Source organism: Perognathus longimembris, chromosome 5 (assembly GCF_023159225.1).
Source record: "Perognathus longimembris pacificus isolate PPM17 chromosome 5, ASM2315922v1, whole genome shotgun sequence".
NCBI classification, from domain to species: Eukaryota; Metazoa; Chordata; class Mammalia; order Rodentia; family Heteromyidae; genus Perognathus; species Perognathus longimembris.
The window spans coordinates 10,404,161-10,420,506 of record NC_063165.1 but is presented as its reverse complement, the minus strand read 5'-3'; the positions used below and the strand labels follow the sequence as shown (position 1 = coordinate 10,420,506).

Sequence of the window (16,346 nt, the reverse complement as noted above, 5' to 3'; positions counted from 1 at the left end):
TCTCATTTGATTGTTTTCTTTAACTCTGTCATTGATCTTTGCCACTCAATTCAGTCATGCTGTCATTCACAAAAGTGATTACGATATTGACTTTATTGTCACCTGACAACCAACTTTGAATTTAGACTCACTACTTCTTTATAGAAACCTTGGTGAATAATGCGTATTTTATTGGTTGAATTACAGGGACAGAGTGTAAGAATACTTAGTCCTTTTGGTCACCTTTATTGGGGCATATAATAACTCTCTTTCCTTGATCCCCTTTCTTTTGTTTATCCCACACAGGTTGTAAAATACTTCCCTCCTTTCTTTCTTTTCTTTTTTTCTGTAGTCAATTTCGGCCCAAACAACACAGGACCCTTTACAAAACAAAGTCAAATGAATGTAATTTTTTTTGGGCCAGGAGTATCTCAATTTATTTGTTCAAATATGTTGTTTGGGGGCAGCTGATTCTTCACAAAATCAGATCTAAGTCAAAAGGTAAATTGGGATTCAGGGACAAAATTATTAGTGAACTGCTACATCTTAGCTTTTTTCCTTGTGTATCTGGATTCAATGCTGTCTTCTCTATAAGGTACTTGGATTCCAGGCTCAAAGTAGTTTCTGAAATATATCTGTTGAACCTTTGCTTTGGACCAGACATGGCATATCTATCTTTAGTAGTTTTGCTGCCGTTTAACGTGTGGTACAAAATCTTCAGGAGATGGGAGCCACACGTATGCCATTAAACTACATGTTTTAGCATGAGAATAAACCCACAGCTTTAGGAGGACAGGCTTTGGAATGGACACATGAAGATGATAGGAGGAGAGACTTTATCTATATAGGCAGAGTCGATGCCAATGCTTTTATATTTGAGGAGACTGAGAGAAGCGCAGTATATCCTTATTCTGTTAAAATATGTCCTTATCTAGGGACAGGAGATGAGCATGGACGGGAAGGAAGCACATTTTGAAGGGCTTTTGATGCAGAACCAAAAATGATCATTCCATTATCCTATAGGAAACAGTGAATCAACTAATGGATCTTTGACCATATTATTTTTTTGTCTGAAATTTTTGATGCACATATGTTAAAGAGTAAAACAGTTCATCAAGATTTGCTACCAATGGGCTGGGGATATGGCCTAGTGGCAAGAGTGCCTGCCTCGGATACACCTAGGCCCTAGGTTCGATTCCCCAGCACCACATATACAGAAAACGGCCAGAAGCGGCGCTGTGGCTCAAGTGGCAGAGTGCTAGCCTTGAGCGGGAAGAAGCCAGGGACAGTGCTCAGGCCCTGAGTCCAAGGCCCAGGACTGGCAAAAAAAAAAAAAAAAAAAAAAGATTTGCTACCAAAATCCAGTAGGTCTCACCTCTCCTCCATTCCATTTCCTGAATTACAGAGGTAACCACTACTTAGGCAATCATGTTGGTCTTTCTCCTTGTCTTCCTCTTCCTTCTCCTCCTCCCTCTTTGTTTTATTTTATTCCATTTTATCAAGCAACAGAATGAAAATTACTTAGTCAAATTATTCTTTCACTGCATCTCTGTTGTCTTCTTGACTTCACTTCTAACCTTCTATAAGATGTCCTTACATGACTGTTTTTGGCCTTGTTCAAGCTGGGCCATTGTCTGCTGTCTTTCCATAACAAAGGATGAAGATTTGCCTCTTTTCCCTATACTCAAGAGCTATCATATGCATAAGCAAATTTCTTATGTTTTGTCCTTTTAATACAGTAATATGTTTTTTGTTAGGTAAATATTTAATATATATGATTATTTATGCAAATGCTACTTAGAGCTAAGACAAAGTTAACTACAGTTACTTTTGCATTATAACTTTATACACTGTCAAACCAGTCCCTAGAGTCTACTTTTCTTGTTGTTGTTGTTCATTTGCTTCCTTATTCCGTGTATCAGTCAATGATTCAACCATAAAAATCCTTGCCAATTTAAAAAATGTTTTCTCAAAATAGTACCTGTCAAGAGGGCTAGCCATTTCCTCTTCCTAATGGAGCCATTCTTATGGCTGTTAGACCAGCTCTGGTCTCATTCACTGTCATTCTCATGAGTCATTTTACCTTCTATATAGGAGCTCTTTGTGGTTTCCAGGCTTCATCGTCTCTAGTTTTCTCCAGTGGCTTTCAAAAAGAAGAAAGAAATAAAGAAAAAAAACACCACATGGAGTGTAGATTGTTTCATTGTTTATTATCTTGAACTTAAACTTAATTCATCATTTGGTCAATTATGTTACTTTAGGTTGGAAATAATTTCCTTTTTGTTTTTTTATGTTTTGTCTTTGTACTTATTAAAATTATTATGAAGGTGATGTACAAAGGAGTTATCGTTATATAAGTCAGGTAATGAGTATATTTCCTTTTGGACAATGCCCCCCTCCTTCCTTCACTCTCTTCCAGTTTTCTTTTTCTTTTAGAGCGTTGAAAATTAGTTTTGTTTTCCTCTATCTCTTTCCACGCTTGGCTTCCAAAATGCTGGCAACCAGACCTTCAAATTCTAGGCAGGAGATTATAAGAATCTTTTCTAAGGAGCTTGACTAGCAACATTTTCAAATATAGATAGAGTTGAAAGTTTTATAACAAATCCCAGTGTAATCACTACCTAAATTCTACTGTTCATATTTTGTTTGGTGATCCTGGGTTTGATCTCAGTATTTTGAGCTTAGGAGGCAAATGTTCTACTGATGAGCCATGCCTCCAGCCCTTTTTTTTTGTCCATTGTGGGGCTTGTACTCAGAGCCTGGGCATTGTTCCAGAGCGCTTTTGCTCAAGGTTAGTGCTCTACCACTTTGAGCCACAATGACATTTCCTCTACCATTCATATTTTCTTATCCATACTTTATTATATAGCTCTCCGTCTCTGCATGCTTTATCTAGATACCTTAGATTATTTATTTATATTTTTATATCAGGACAGAGGCTTGAATTTGGGACCAGCATGCTGTCCCTGAGCTTTTTTGTTCAAGGCTGGCATTCTACCACTTTAGCCACAGTTATACTTCTGTCTTTTTTTGTGGTTAATTGAATTTAAGAGTTTATAGGCTTTCCTGCCTGGGCTGGCTTCAAACCTCAGTCCTCAGATCTCAGCCTCCTTAATAGCTACAATTGTGAGTGTGAGTCACCGGCACCCAGTTAAGATTTTTTCCTTTTGATATAAAATTTATATGTATTTCAGTGTGCTGATATAACTGCTGTATAAATTCTGTGATTTTTGACATACATCTGTCAAGCATTTGTCATGATGCAGTACTTTGCCATCACATGAAAAAGCACCCTAATCATTTTTCTCAGTCAATCCTCACTCTACTCCAAAGGCATCTGTGTTTGATCTTCCTCCACCATTAATTAGTTTTGGAATTTTGTATAAATGAAATGATATGGGGTGTGTTTTTTGTGAAGTTTCACAAAAGATTCACCCATCGTTTACATGTGTCAAGAGTAGATTCCTTCTTGTTGACTATACTGCAATTTTCTTACTTGAGATGTTTTCATTTTGGAATTATTACAAATAAACCTACCATGAACATTCTGAGCACCCTTAGTTCTCTCTTTGTCGTTTTTATGACATGCTTTGTATCCTTGGATAAAAACTTAAGAGTAGAATTGCCAAGTTACTCTATTAGATGGGCATATATTTCACTTCATAAGAATCTGTCAAGGTATTTTTCCAAAGTAGTTGTAACTGTTACATAATCTCCTCAGTGATTTCAAGTTTCAGGTCTTCAACATTCCTGACACAATACTGAGGAAGGCCAGTCTTTTTCATTGTTTGTATTCTGGAGTATGTGTGCTAGTATCCTATATGATCTTCATTTGCATTTGATTGCTTCATGAACAAACTTTCAATTTTACTTCTTTTCTAATTTTACTTCCTTTACCTTGACTTTTAGAGTCACTTGAAGCTGTCAATTCCTGAGCTTTGGAGAGTTTTATGTGTATTCTATTTTGATTGATTCCCAGCTTTAACCTGTTTTACATTTGATTCAGCTCTCTCTGGTCTACTAAATCACATCCTATCACTCTTCACTTAATTTCCTGCTTGCAAAATGTTATTCTTATTGTCTCTTTATCCTTGTGGACTTGCCTAAAAGCAAGTTTTTAAAAACATCAATAAAGAGGCTGTGAATATGGCCCAGTGGCAAGAATGCATATACATGAAGCCCTGGGTTCGATTCCTCAGCAACACATATAGAGAAAACGGCCAGAAGTGGCGCTGTGGCTCAAGTGGCAGAGTGCTATCCTTGAGCAAAAAAAAGCCAAGAACAGTGCTCAGGCCCTGAGTCCAAGGCCCAGGACTGGCCAAAAAAGAAAAAATAATCAATAAAGACCACATAAGTAAAACAAAACAACAAAAATTTTATTACTTTATTTTAGAAAGTGTTTAAGTTTCTACATTCACTTGGAAATCACTTTAGGGATAGGTGTATGGATCTTAGTTTATAAAGCCTGAAGCTTATAAAATACTGTTTGAGATAAAAACTACAATATTATGAATACTGTCATGACACACTAATTTTACAAGATAATTGAATCTTTATGCTAGTGAGTTGGGTAAATGGGCAGTGGGGGATAATCCTGGAAACTATTTCTACAGAAAGAGCCAGCAACATACTCTGTATTCTGTACTGAGACAGTTACCTCAATATATGGATAATAGAGATATCTACAACTCAGCTTCCCTGTAGGCAAACTGTAGAAATTCCCTTAGCTATCCCATCTCCCAACACAAGGGGAAGCAAAGACAGTCCAAGTAGGTGACTGATTGATGAAACATTATCATTGCATGGGGCATACTGAAGGCTTTTGGAGGAAGTACTCATAGGATTTGGTTGGCAATTCTGCATTGAGAGGTAAGAAGAACAAGTTCTATGTGAAAATGGTCAATGGAATTAGAAACTCATTTAAATGCTACAACTTACCTTCTCAGAATCTTTCTGTTTTAAAAAAGTAGTGTTTTGCTGGGTACTGGTGGCTCATGTCTATAATCCTAGCTACTCAGGAGGCTGAGATCTAAGGATCACATTTGAAAGCCAGCCTGGGCATAAAAGTCCCCATGAGACTCTTACCTCCAATATAGTACTCAAAAAAAAAAAAAAAAAAAAAAAAGAAAGAAAGAAAGAAAGAAAGAAAGAAGAAAAGGCCAGAAGTGGAGCTGTGGTTCAAGTTCTAGAGTGCTAGCCTTGAGCACATAGAGGCTCAGAGACAGTACCCAGACCCTGAGTTCAAGCCCCAGGACCAGTAAAACAAAACAAATAAGTAGAATTTGGCTGATGTAGCTGTACATCTAAGTACATTAAAGTTAGTGAAGGAGCTGATGCTGCTGAAGTAATTTCACAGTATGGACATCCAGTGCTAATTCTATCCCTTTTTGTTTCCCAGGGTATAATGTTTCTAGGACTTCTGCTTCTTCAAGAAGTTTTTAGATTAAAATTCTATTTATTATAGAAGTCTGTATTTCTCTGACTGATACTTTAATGTACTCTATAGTAAGTCTATGCGTGAGGAATAACTCATGATTTTACTCACTGAAGCAATCAGATTTTTGTCTATTGTCATTAGGCTGCTGGTATTTTGCATTTTTCCATCATGAAGAAATATCTTTTGGGACTTCTGCCTTGATGGCAGGAGAAAGCATCTCCTTCAAAGGCATATTTAGCTTTAAAACACAATTTTGGTGTGCTATAGAAGAGATTTATCTTTGGCAACACATTGAATCTAATTAATGAGCTTTGGGAGTTGGGCACGCCATTGAAACTTTCTCATTCTCTGTTCCTCAGTAAAACAAGAACGAAAGTAGCTATATTAAATGGGGGAATGGTTGCACATTAAGTATCATATTACTAGAGCTTAGCCAAGTAGCTGAGACATAATATTTGTGTCATACAGGTTACTTCTCACTCTCCTTGAAACCAGAATTTTCACAAGACTCTGACATATTCTGCTCATGAAGATAAAAGCATAAATTTCGAGTCTTTCTTTTTTCCTTTTCTCCTCTTGCTTTACTTTTCCTTCCTTCCTTCTCCTCTTTCTCCTTCCTTCCTTCCTTCCTTCCTTCCTTCCTTCCTTCCTTCCTTCCTTCCTTCCTTCCTTCCTTCCTTCCTTCCTCCTTCCTTCCTTCCTTCCTTTCCTCTCTTTCTTCTCTTTCTTTCTTTCTTTCTTTCTTTCTTTCTTCTTTCTTTCTTTCTTTCTTTCTTTCTTTCTTTCTTTCTTTTCTTTCTTTCTTTCTTTCGTTCTCTCTCTTTCTTTCTCTCTCTCTTTCTTTCTTTCTCTTTCTTTCTTTCTTTCTTTCTTTTTTTCTTTCTTTCTCTTTCTCTCTCTCCTTTCTCTCTCTCCCTTTCTTTCTCTCTCCCTCCCTTCCTCCCTCTCTCCCTCCCTCCCTCCCTCCCTCCCTCCCTCCCTCCCTCCCTTCCTTCCTGGGGCTTACACTCAGGGCCTGGGCTCTATCCCTGAACTTTTGTGCTCAAGGCTAGCATTCTACCACTTACAGTTTCTTGGTACATAATTGGAGACAAGAGTCTCACAGACTTTCCTGCCTTGGCTGGCTTCAAATGGTGACCTTCAGATCTCAAGCCTCCAGTGTAGATATATAGGATTGCAGGTGTGAGCCACTGGTGCCTGGCAATATAATAACTATTGTTTAAAAACTTGGTTCTTGTTTTTCCAAATTATCATCTTGGGAAACATGTAAATGTGCAAGTATTAGACAAATATGATTTTCTTATATAGTCATAAATGTTAACATTGTTATAATTATCAGAGCACATGGCTCCAATTTGATAGGGGTTAAACTCAGGGCCTGCATGCTGTTCCTGAGTTTCTTTTGCTCAAGGCTGGAAACCACTTGAGCCACAGCTCTACTTCTTAGACTTTCTGGCCTGGGCTGGCTTTAAACTGTGATCTTCATCTCTCAGCCTCTTGAGTAGCTAAGATTACAGAGGTAAGCCACAGAGGTAAGGTGTCTTTCTTCCCTTCCTTCCTTCCTTCCTTCCTTCCTTCCTTCCTTCCTTCCTTCCTTCCTTCCTTCCTTCCTTCTTCCCTCCCTCCCTCCCTCCCTCCCTCCCTCCCTCTTTCTCTCTCTCTCTCTCTCTCTCTCTCTCTCTCTCTCTCTCCCCCCCTCTCCCCTAAATCACATCCTATTACTCTTCACTTAATTTTCCTGCTTGCAAAATGTTATTTCTATTGTTTCTTTTCCCATTCTCTTTATCCTTGTGGACTTGCCTAAAAGCAAGTTTTTAAAAACATCAATAAAGAAATTAGGATATGCTAGCCATACAATCTCAGAAGTAATTAATTACCCAGTTTTTCTGCTGTGTTGAAAGCAGCCACAGACAACATATAAAATGGATGAATGAACTCCAGTAAAATTCTTTCAGGACATGAACCTAGTCATCAAGAAAATTCTGGGGCTGGGGATATAGCCTAGTGGCAAGAGTGCCTGCCTCGGATACACATGCCTGCCTCGGATACACGAGGCCCTAGGTTCGATTCCCCAGCACCACATATACAGAAAACGGCCAGAAGCGGCGCTGTGGCTCAAGTGGCAGAGTGCTAGCCTTGAGCGGGAAGAAGCCAGGGACAGTGCTCAGGCCCTGAGTCCAAGGCCCAGGACTGGCCAAAAAAAAAAAAAAAAAAAAAAAAATTCTGGAAATAGTAAACTGAAAAATACCACATCTTAACATAATGCATATTGAATTGGGCTGAGGAATTTACTTTTCAAAATTGTGATGCTTATTATTATAATTCAGGAGTATTTTCACACAATGAATATTTGCTCATTTGTATGAAAATTGTATTGCGTTGTATGAAAATTCCTTACTATAGTACTAAAATTAATTTTCCATGTAACAGTGATATAGTTTAGATCTAGAATGTTCCCCAGAGGACCGTAGGTTGAAGGCTTGATGTCAAACTTGTGGCACTCTTGTGCGGTGAGGGATCCTTTATTAGGTGGGGCCTACTGGATGGAAGTCAAGTCATTGGGAATATGGCCTGGAAGATATTGGGACCGTAGCCCCTTCCGCTTTCTGTCTTTGCTTCCTGGCTACTAGGATATGAGCAGCCTTCTATACCACATATTCCTACTGGAATGTATTATGCTACCACAAGCCAAGAGCAACAGAGCTAAGTTACCAAGGACTGAAATCTCTCAACTCTTCCTCCTTTAAACTGATTTATCTCAAATATATTGTTACAGATATGAAAACTAACACGTTCAGTAGAACTTCTTACTACTGGAAAGAATAAGATAAAAACTAAGCATACAGGTAACATCCAGAAACGTACTATAAATCTGTTAATGTTTTGATGCATACACGTCTCTTCTGGATTGAATTAGTATAATTCTATTGCATTCTTTAAATACTAGGTAGTTTCTGGGGTTTTGGTTGCGGGAAAAGATTTCACTTGGGTATTGTATTTGTTGCTGTCTTGAAAGTATTTGGAAAAGAATCAAGGAATGTACCATTGCTCTTGAGGGAACAAAAGAGTTGGTTGTGACACACAATATCAGCTTTTTTTTTTTTTCTTTTGTGCCAGTCCTAGGGCCAGAGCCCAGGTGCTATTCCTGAGTGTTTTCACTCAAGGCTAGTGCTCTACCATTTGAGCCACAGTTCTGCTTCCAGGTTTTTGCTGATTTATTGAAGAGTCTTGCAAACTTTCCTGCCCTGGCTTGCAGTGAACCTTGATCCTCAGACTTCAGCCTCCTTAGTTGCTAGGATTACAAGTGTGAGCTAGCAGTGCCAGGTGACACCATCAATTCTCTAGGTCTTTTCTTTTTTGTTCTTATTATCAAATGACCTCTTTTATAATCTTTTTCTTTGGGGCTGGGAATATGGCCTAGGTGGCAAGAGTGCTTGCCTCGTACACATGAGGCCCTGGGTTCTATTCCTCAGCACCACATATACAGAAAATGGCCAGAAGTGGTGCTGTGGCTCAAGTGGCAGAGTGCTAGCCTTGAGCAAAAAGAAGCCAGGGACAGTGCTCAGGCCCTGAGTTCACGGCCCAGGACTGGCCAATCTTTTTCTTTGTCATACTCATTATTCTTCTCTTGATATCATGTTTATTCAGACAAGAATAATATAGCCTTCCTCAGTAGAAGTTCTTAGGGTCACTTTGAGGATTCTGGACATTTCTTTGGGATAAAAAAAATCATACGTAATAATATTTCCCTTACGTTTAATGTGCAACTATCTTTGTCTCTGGATTTTCATTCATGATCCAAATGGCTCCTTGAGAGCTTTGATAAACAATTATAGAAGAAGATTTTTTTTTAGCTCATTTTGGGTCTTTCCATTTCACTGGAATCCAGATGCTTCTGTATATTGACAGCGGCCTTGACAACATCAGTGTCACCATCAGATTTTCTGAAGGCAGCCCCAGGCGGTTTCTGTGGGAGTGTGTGAAGACATGGTATCGTGCTAGTTTTCTACTACTGTGACAAAACACCAAAGAAGTCAAGTAGGCAGGAAGTTTTATTTTGGCTCGTAGTTTCAGAGGTCTCAGGTCATGGTCAATTGGCCCTATTGTTTTTAGGACTGGTGAAGCAGTGCATCATGAGTGATATGGGAAACGGTTCTCCTCATGTCTGTCAGGAAGCAAAGAGAGAAGAGGAGCCGCCAAGATCCCACTATCTCCTTCAAGGATATGTTCCCAGTGTTTTTACTTACTCTCATTAGGCCTCATCTGATAACGGTTCTCCCACCTCACAGCAATGCCATGGTTGGGACTGAGCCTTCAACACATGGGCCTTTGAATTTAAAATAAAAACACAGCAGGTAGGCACTTCCTTATACTGTACATGTAATATATACAACTTTGACATCCATGGAATTAACTTAGGTGTCATAAAGATGGCGGATCACAGATGATCCTGGATGCTGGGCTACTGAAGAAAGTTGCATCTTTGGTTACATCCAGCTACATTCTGGAACTTACCCGTAATTTAAAATTTCAGTTGACTCTTTTAATAGAGTATCCTGACATAGAAGAAATAGTATGAAACAAAAGTTGAAGAAACTGGATTCGATCTAAATCTTTTATTCCATAATGACCATTTCCTTTGAGCCTATTACTTAAATTTTGTCTCAGCACAAATATTTATCAGAGATGACTGTTCTATGGGACTCTCTAGAAGATGGAAATGAGATAGTTGGCAAGAAATGTATCAGATAAATTATAATGCATTATGTAAGATGATGTTAATGACAAAGCAGCGTTAAAATAATTAGAGATATTCCTAGAAGGATTAACTTTTGATATGAACCTTGTAATTAAATATTTACAACCTCCTTGCTGAATTAGATTTCCATTCATTTGGTCAGGAAATTGCTGTTATTTTACTTATTCAATGTCGAATATTAGATTTACAGTAAAAAAAGAATGAAAAATTCAGGGTTCTCATTTATTTCCTCATTCTCACTCCTCTTTTATCCTACTATTAACCTTTTGTACTAGATGAACAAATGTTGGTACATTATTATTAGCTAAATGACATAGTTTGTGTCAAGGTTTACTCTGTGTTGTACATTCTATGTGTTTTGACAAACGGGTGATGATATATAGCCACAATTACAGCATCTGACCTTACAGATTGTACTGTGATTCCTCCATGTCTTGGAGCTTGATACCTTTTTTCTTAATCCCTGAGTAAGATTTATCTGAACATACTACAGTTTGTATACTTATTCAGTAAATGAAGGGCATATTAATCACTTCCAAGTTTGAGCAATTATGAGTAAAGTTGCAATAAATGTCTTCAGATTTTTATTGGACCTAAATTTTCATTTTACTTGGGTAAGTACTTTGGAATGTAATTGCTGGATCAAATGGTAAGTGTATAGTTAGTTTTGTAAAAAACAAAACAAAACAACTATCAAATTGTATTCTAGAGTAGTTGTACAATGTTTGCATTCCTATTCACAATAAATAAGAATTCTGTTTTTCTATATCCTTTCCAACATTTAACATTGTATTTTGGATGTTGGTCACTTTAATATATAATTTGCCATTGTTGTTTTAATGTACAATTTCCTTATGCATGTGAAATCGATCATCATTTTTTATAGATTTGTATTTCTCTAATCTTTGGTGAAGTGTGTGTTCAGATCTTTTGCCCATTTTTAATGTTGTTTTCTATTGTTGAGTTTTAGGTTTCTTTGTATATTTTAGATTCAAGTCCTTTACCTGATATATGTTTTGTAGTGATTTTCTCCTAGTCTGTGGCTTGCCTTTACATTCTGTTAATATTGTTTATTTTTCACTCACCTTAACACTGTGTTCCAACTATTTTTAAGTACTCATTACATCCAAGTTTACAGTTGCTAAAGGGGTTGAAAAATCCGAACAGTCCATTCCTATTTGCCCTTTGACTCCTTTTGAGACTGTATTTGTAGAAGGGATCAAGTCCTCCAACCCGACAAAGGCTCAACCTCAAACCTTTCCTCCTTAACTGGGATCATCACTGCTATCATCCGAGGGTTGGTTTGTGTTCAGTCCAAGTTGGCTGGGTCTGCCTGAGTTGATCGGAGTGGCCGACATTTTTGCTGACTAGAGTCATGCTATCTTTGCCAGTTTGCTGGAATAGACACAGACACGGATTGGGTCACGCTGAAGACATTCCTGTCTTGTGAAGCAAGTCTGTTTGTATTTTAAGTTTGCCAGGACTAATGAATTAAAACATTTGGACTCTCCATAACTTGCTGTTTATCAATGCCCCTGACAGGAGGAGGGTTTTCTTTTGCTCTTGCTTTTTCTAGAAACATGACAACATCCTGGCTGTTGGAGAGGCAAGGAAAGGAGAGAGGGGGTTGTGGAGGGAAGTGGAACTCAGGTCCCGCGGGACACGGAGGTCTGGGGGCAGAGCAGGTAGCAGTGTGTAGCTCTGACAGCTGTCTCTGCCCCTCAGTGTCAGGGGCTGCTATGCAGCAGGTGCAGCCTGGTCTCTCACTGAGTCTTTACTCCACAAAGGCAACAACTAGCCAAGGCAGTGGCTGGCCCTGGATTACACCAGTGCAGACACTCAACTAAGTGAGGTAAGGCAGCAGGTGCGAAAACGCTCAGAGTTCCTGCAACCTAACCAAAGCTCTGTTACAGCTTCCAGCCAGGAGCGAGAAGGAATCAGTGGCCCGTTTCCGAGGCGGTCTGATGAAAAGGCAAGTTGGTTCAGGGGATTTTGTGGTCCATGCTGTGTGGAACTCAAAATTAACCCAACCTCAACACTGTCCTTTCTGAGGGAGACAGATGTTTTCAGTGGTGTTGAGAAGAGGGGTGGTAATTTGCTCTTGGTTGTCAAGTTCTGTCTCCAGTGGCTGGAAATTACAGAGACATTTACAAAATCCTGGAGGCACATTTCTACCCCTTGTGTTTTCTTTCTTGGTGCAGAGATATGTTGGGAGATTTCACCAAAGAAAAGTGAACTTCTCATATGTAGATGTTGTAGTAAGATTGTAGAGGATATAATGCCTACCTCTATGTCTTTTCCTTCCAGCCAGAAATTGGACATTTTATTTGTTTTGTTAAATTTGAGAGTGTTTATGCTGTTTCTCCAGGAACAACTGCCTAATAAATGCTCAATTCCAAGCAGAAGAAACACACCAAAGTATGTCAGGGTTAGCTAAAAACATGCTGTGCTAAGTATTTGCAAGTTTATATGGTTCTTTTTCCTTAACTGTTTCCAGTTACCATTTCTTTGTAACTTAGGAGTACAGGGCATGGGAGAGTAAGTGCTTAATACTTCCTTACTATCAGTAGTGTTGGATGAATGGATTTCATATGATCCTAACTGGGTTGTAAACAGTTGCTGTTTTTCCTTCTTACAGTTGCATTAAATGTTTAATATGAATGCATTTTCCTTTTACATATGGAATAAGGTGATTCTAAATGTATGGATGTCTAAATACATATGTATGTATGTACACAATGACTTTGGCTGTATAAAGAAAGATTAAAAACAAAATTCAGTGTCCTGGAAACTATTTTTAGAGCCAGAAAAGTCATGGGAAAGAGTCAGAAACCTTGCTATGAGAAAATGTCCTACTATAGCCATCCACAGAATCTTGCTAAGGATGGCTGAAGAGATTAGATTTTGCCATTTTTAGAGACATTTTTCTTAAAAATATCACTCAGGTTTTTTGGTCTGCTGTCAACATGAAACAGCGTGTAGATGGTTTAGGGGAAGTAGGATCAAAATAGAAAAGTTAAATATATGTATGAAATAACAAAAATATCATAATAATATCTGCTTCTAGTCCCAATGGACAGTAAGTTAACAAATATGTTGATTGAAGTATGTTTGGGCTAAATCCTCTCATGACACAGAAATATTCATGTACTTTCCTCTTTCCATTTTGTATGTAAGTTGTTTTCCCATTCATTCCAAACTTAATTAATTTTTTTTTTTTTTTTTGCCAGTCCTGGGGCTTGGACTCAGGGCCTGAGCACTGTCCCTGGCTTCTTTTTGCTCAAGGCTAGCACTCTGCCACTTGAGCCACAGCGCCACTTCTGGCCGTTTTCTGTATATGTGGTGCTGGGGAATCGAACCCAGGGCCTCATGTATACGAGGCAAGCTCTCTTGCCACTAGGCCATATCCCCAGCCCCACCAAACTTAATTAATTTAATAGGGAAATTTAATAGGTGAAGTAGAATACCCAAAATTGTTTTAAGTTTTGTCTTTTGCTTGTATCATATGCTAATTAGAGGTGAAACTTTAGGTTAGAAATCTTTGATAGATTTATAGGTAGCCAGTCTGGTCTTTGAAGTATATAATATTCATAATACAACCCTGTGTTATTTTACATGGTTTTGGATAGCCTTTAAAATTAATTCCATTATATTCACTCTTTACCACTTCTGGACCCAAACTTCAGATTTGATTTAGGCTTTGAGTATGAAAAAGTATCTTTTTTTTTTTTTTTTTTTTTTTTTTTTTTTTTTTTTTTTTTTGGCCAGTCCTGGGCCTTGGACTCAGGGCCTGAGCACTGTCCTTGGCTTCTTCCCGCTCAAGGCTAGCACTCTGCCACTTGAGCCACAGCGCCGCTTCTGGCCGTTTTCTGTATATGTGGTGCTGGGGAATCGAACCTAGGGCCTCGTGTATACGAGGCAGGCACTCTTGCCACTAGGCTATACCCCCAGCCCATGAAAAAGTATCTTATTAGAAGCCACCTGATAAGCTATTTGGACTATCTTTTCTTTATCCCCCCTCTCCTCAAATAAAAATAAAACACTCTATATGACCTTGAAAGCCATGAATGAATTGGTGTGAAGAGACACTGTAACAGAGATATAGGTAGAGACTTGTCACATTCTAGATGTACATTGCTAAAGTATTTTATGTAATCCAGAAAGAAAATGGGCAGGTGGATAGTCTTGAGGTAGAAAAAGGAAGATTTCTAGCTTTCCTTTCTAATTTCTAAGAGCCTCTGAGTATTTGGAGCCATTATATTAGGTTAAGTGACAATGCCTTCTCTTCTCCTTGTAGCTGGAAGACCCAGGAGAAAACCGGGCCTCAGGTGCCCACATGATTAGCACAGCCAGGGTACCTGCAGATAAGCCAGTACGCATCGCCTTCAGCCTCAATGACTCCTCAGGTACAGTCTGATGGGGGACTAGGCCACCTCCTTTCTGTTCCTCTTCACTGTACTCTCTAGTCTCATAAAGATTTAAAATTGCATAGGCCTGATGGTAAAGTGTATGATAGTTCCTTGTGTGTTGTTAGATTGTGGCTTCCAGAAATGCCTCTGACAATGCCTTCCCCCACCTTGATTTGGTTAGTTTACTTCTTCCTTTTTCTTTTCTCAGTTTAGGTTTCTTTTAGGATAAGATTCATAGAGCTATAGCAATTTCTAAGGATAGCAAAGTGTGTCATTGTTAAAACTACACGAGGAAATGTTTATGAAGAGCTGGCAGATGGTTAGGTGATATAAAAATATCACTGTCCCAGTTCCAGCCACATTTGTTAAAGCCTCAGTTCATGATGCCGACTTCTCACCAGTACTCCCTCTCTTCCGGCTAAATAAACAGACTTCAGCCAGAGTGATGAATGGGGCAGGTGAGGCGGGGCCTCTGAAAATAGTAAGATCTGAGGTGAGGCTGCCATACTTAGAGCCCTTGGTCATGGCTCCCCTCAATGACCTCTTAACACACATATTGGATTGCACCACCTTTGAACAAGGGACCTCATGTGGTGGGAGGTCACGCTGGCTAGGAGAGGAAGCCCTGGCTCTCTTCCACTGGCCATTGCTTAGTTTAAGGTCATCTGTTAAAATCTCATATTCAAACATTACTATTTAACCTCAGGTCTTCTGAGGACTAATTTTCATTCTCTTTGTCTAGTTCTGTCTCCTTCTCTCTCTCTTTTTTCTCTCTTTCCACCTACAGTGTCCACTTAGGAGTGATGCTTTAAAAATAAATGATTAAGCTGGGTGTCTGTGGCTACTCAGGAAGCTGAAAGCTGTGACGCAATTTGTAGAGTGCTAGTAGTGAGCAAAAAAGCTCAGGAAGAGTTCCCAGGCCCTGAGTTAAAGGCTGGAATTGGCACATACACAGATGTTTATTAAAAATGGGCAGGACTTTTTTTTTTCTTTTCTAAATAATCACGTGAATTGAAAAGCTGGGCTCTATGAATTCTGATGTGGTACAGCCAATGCAAGCTTCGAGTTTATGTGAAGTAATTAGTTGGTGACATAGCTACCCTGTGGTTTCCTGGACCATGGAGAATATATTCCAGCATAGGAATAGGTAGAATCTTAATTTTTTATGATCCATTTTTCCCAAACTATGATTTTTAATTTTTGTTCCAGTCCTGAATTTGAACTCAGGGCACTGTCCCTGAGCTTTTTTGCTCACAAGTAGCACTCTACAACTTGAGTCAGAGCTCTTAGCCTCCTGAGTAGCTAGCATTACAAGTCTGAGCCACCGGTACTATTTATGATCTATTTTTGATCAACTATATGATCTATTTTTCCACCCCACTTAGGGGTCACTCTGTAAAACAGTAGTGAGGAGAAATCCTCCCAATAGGCAAATCAATTCACCCCAACATAGAAATGACAGATACCATTATTTCCTCTCATCTTTTACATTAGGAATTCACCACTATTACTTCTGACTATTGAATCCACCATGTATTGAGAATCCCGTATTTATATAAAGGCGGAAGCTGAGAGACCATATTGTTAGTAAGTAGTGGGAATTTGCTCTAAATCCCAGTCTTTAGGTTTGAAATCCAACTCTCTCAGATACTCCCAAGGAAGAAAACCCTTTCCAGTTTTTAATGCTTTTCATGAATCTAAGAATTTAAGGAATATTCAGTAAACAAGTGACTAGCTCTCAAGTCACATGTAAACTAAGGAA

The 16,346-nt window shown here is 38.8% G+C and overlaps 1 protein-coding gene across 4 annotated transcripts in view; it reads left to right on the top strand.

Annotated features, from left to right (window-relative positions):
* Map3k7cl (MAP3K7 C-terminal like) overlaps nucleotides 1-16,346 on the top strand; it is an 89,528-nt gene that overhangs the window by 37,092 nt on the left and 36,090 nt on the right. For 3 of the 4 annotated variants that reach the window (XM_048345935.1, XM_048345937.1, XM_048345936.1), the window contains one exon: nucleotides 14,473-14,581. In XM_048345935.1, coding sequence (XP_048201892.1) covers nucleotides 14,512-14,581 — 70 coding nt within the window. In that variant the 5' untranslated portion in view covers nucleotides 14,473-14,511. Of the gene's footprint in view, nucleotides 1-11,879; nucleotides 12,028-14,472; nucleotides 14,582-16,346 lie in introns of those variants that run through there. The other variant, XM_048345934.1, reaches the window with a different exon arrangement.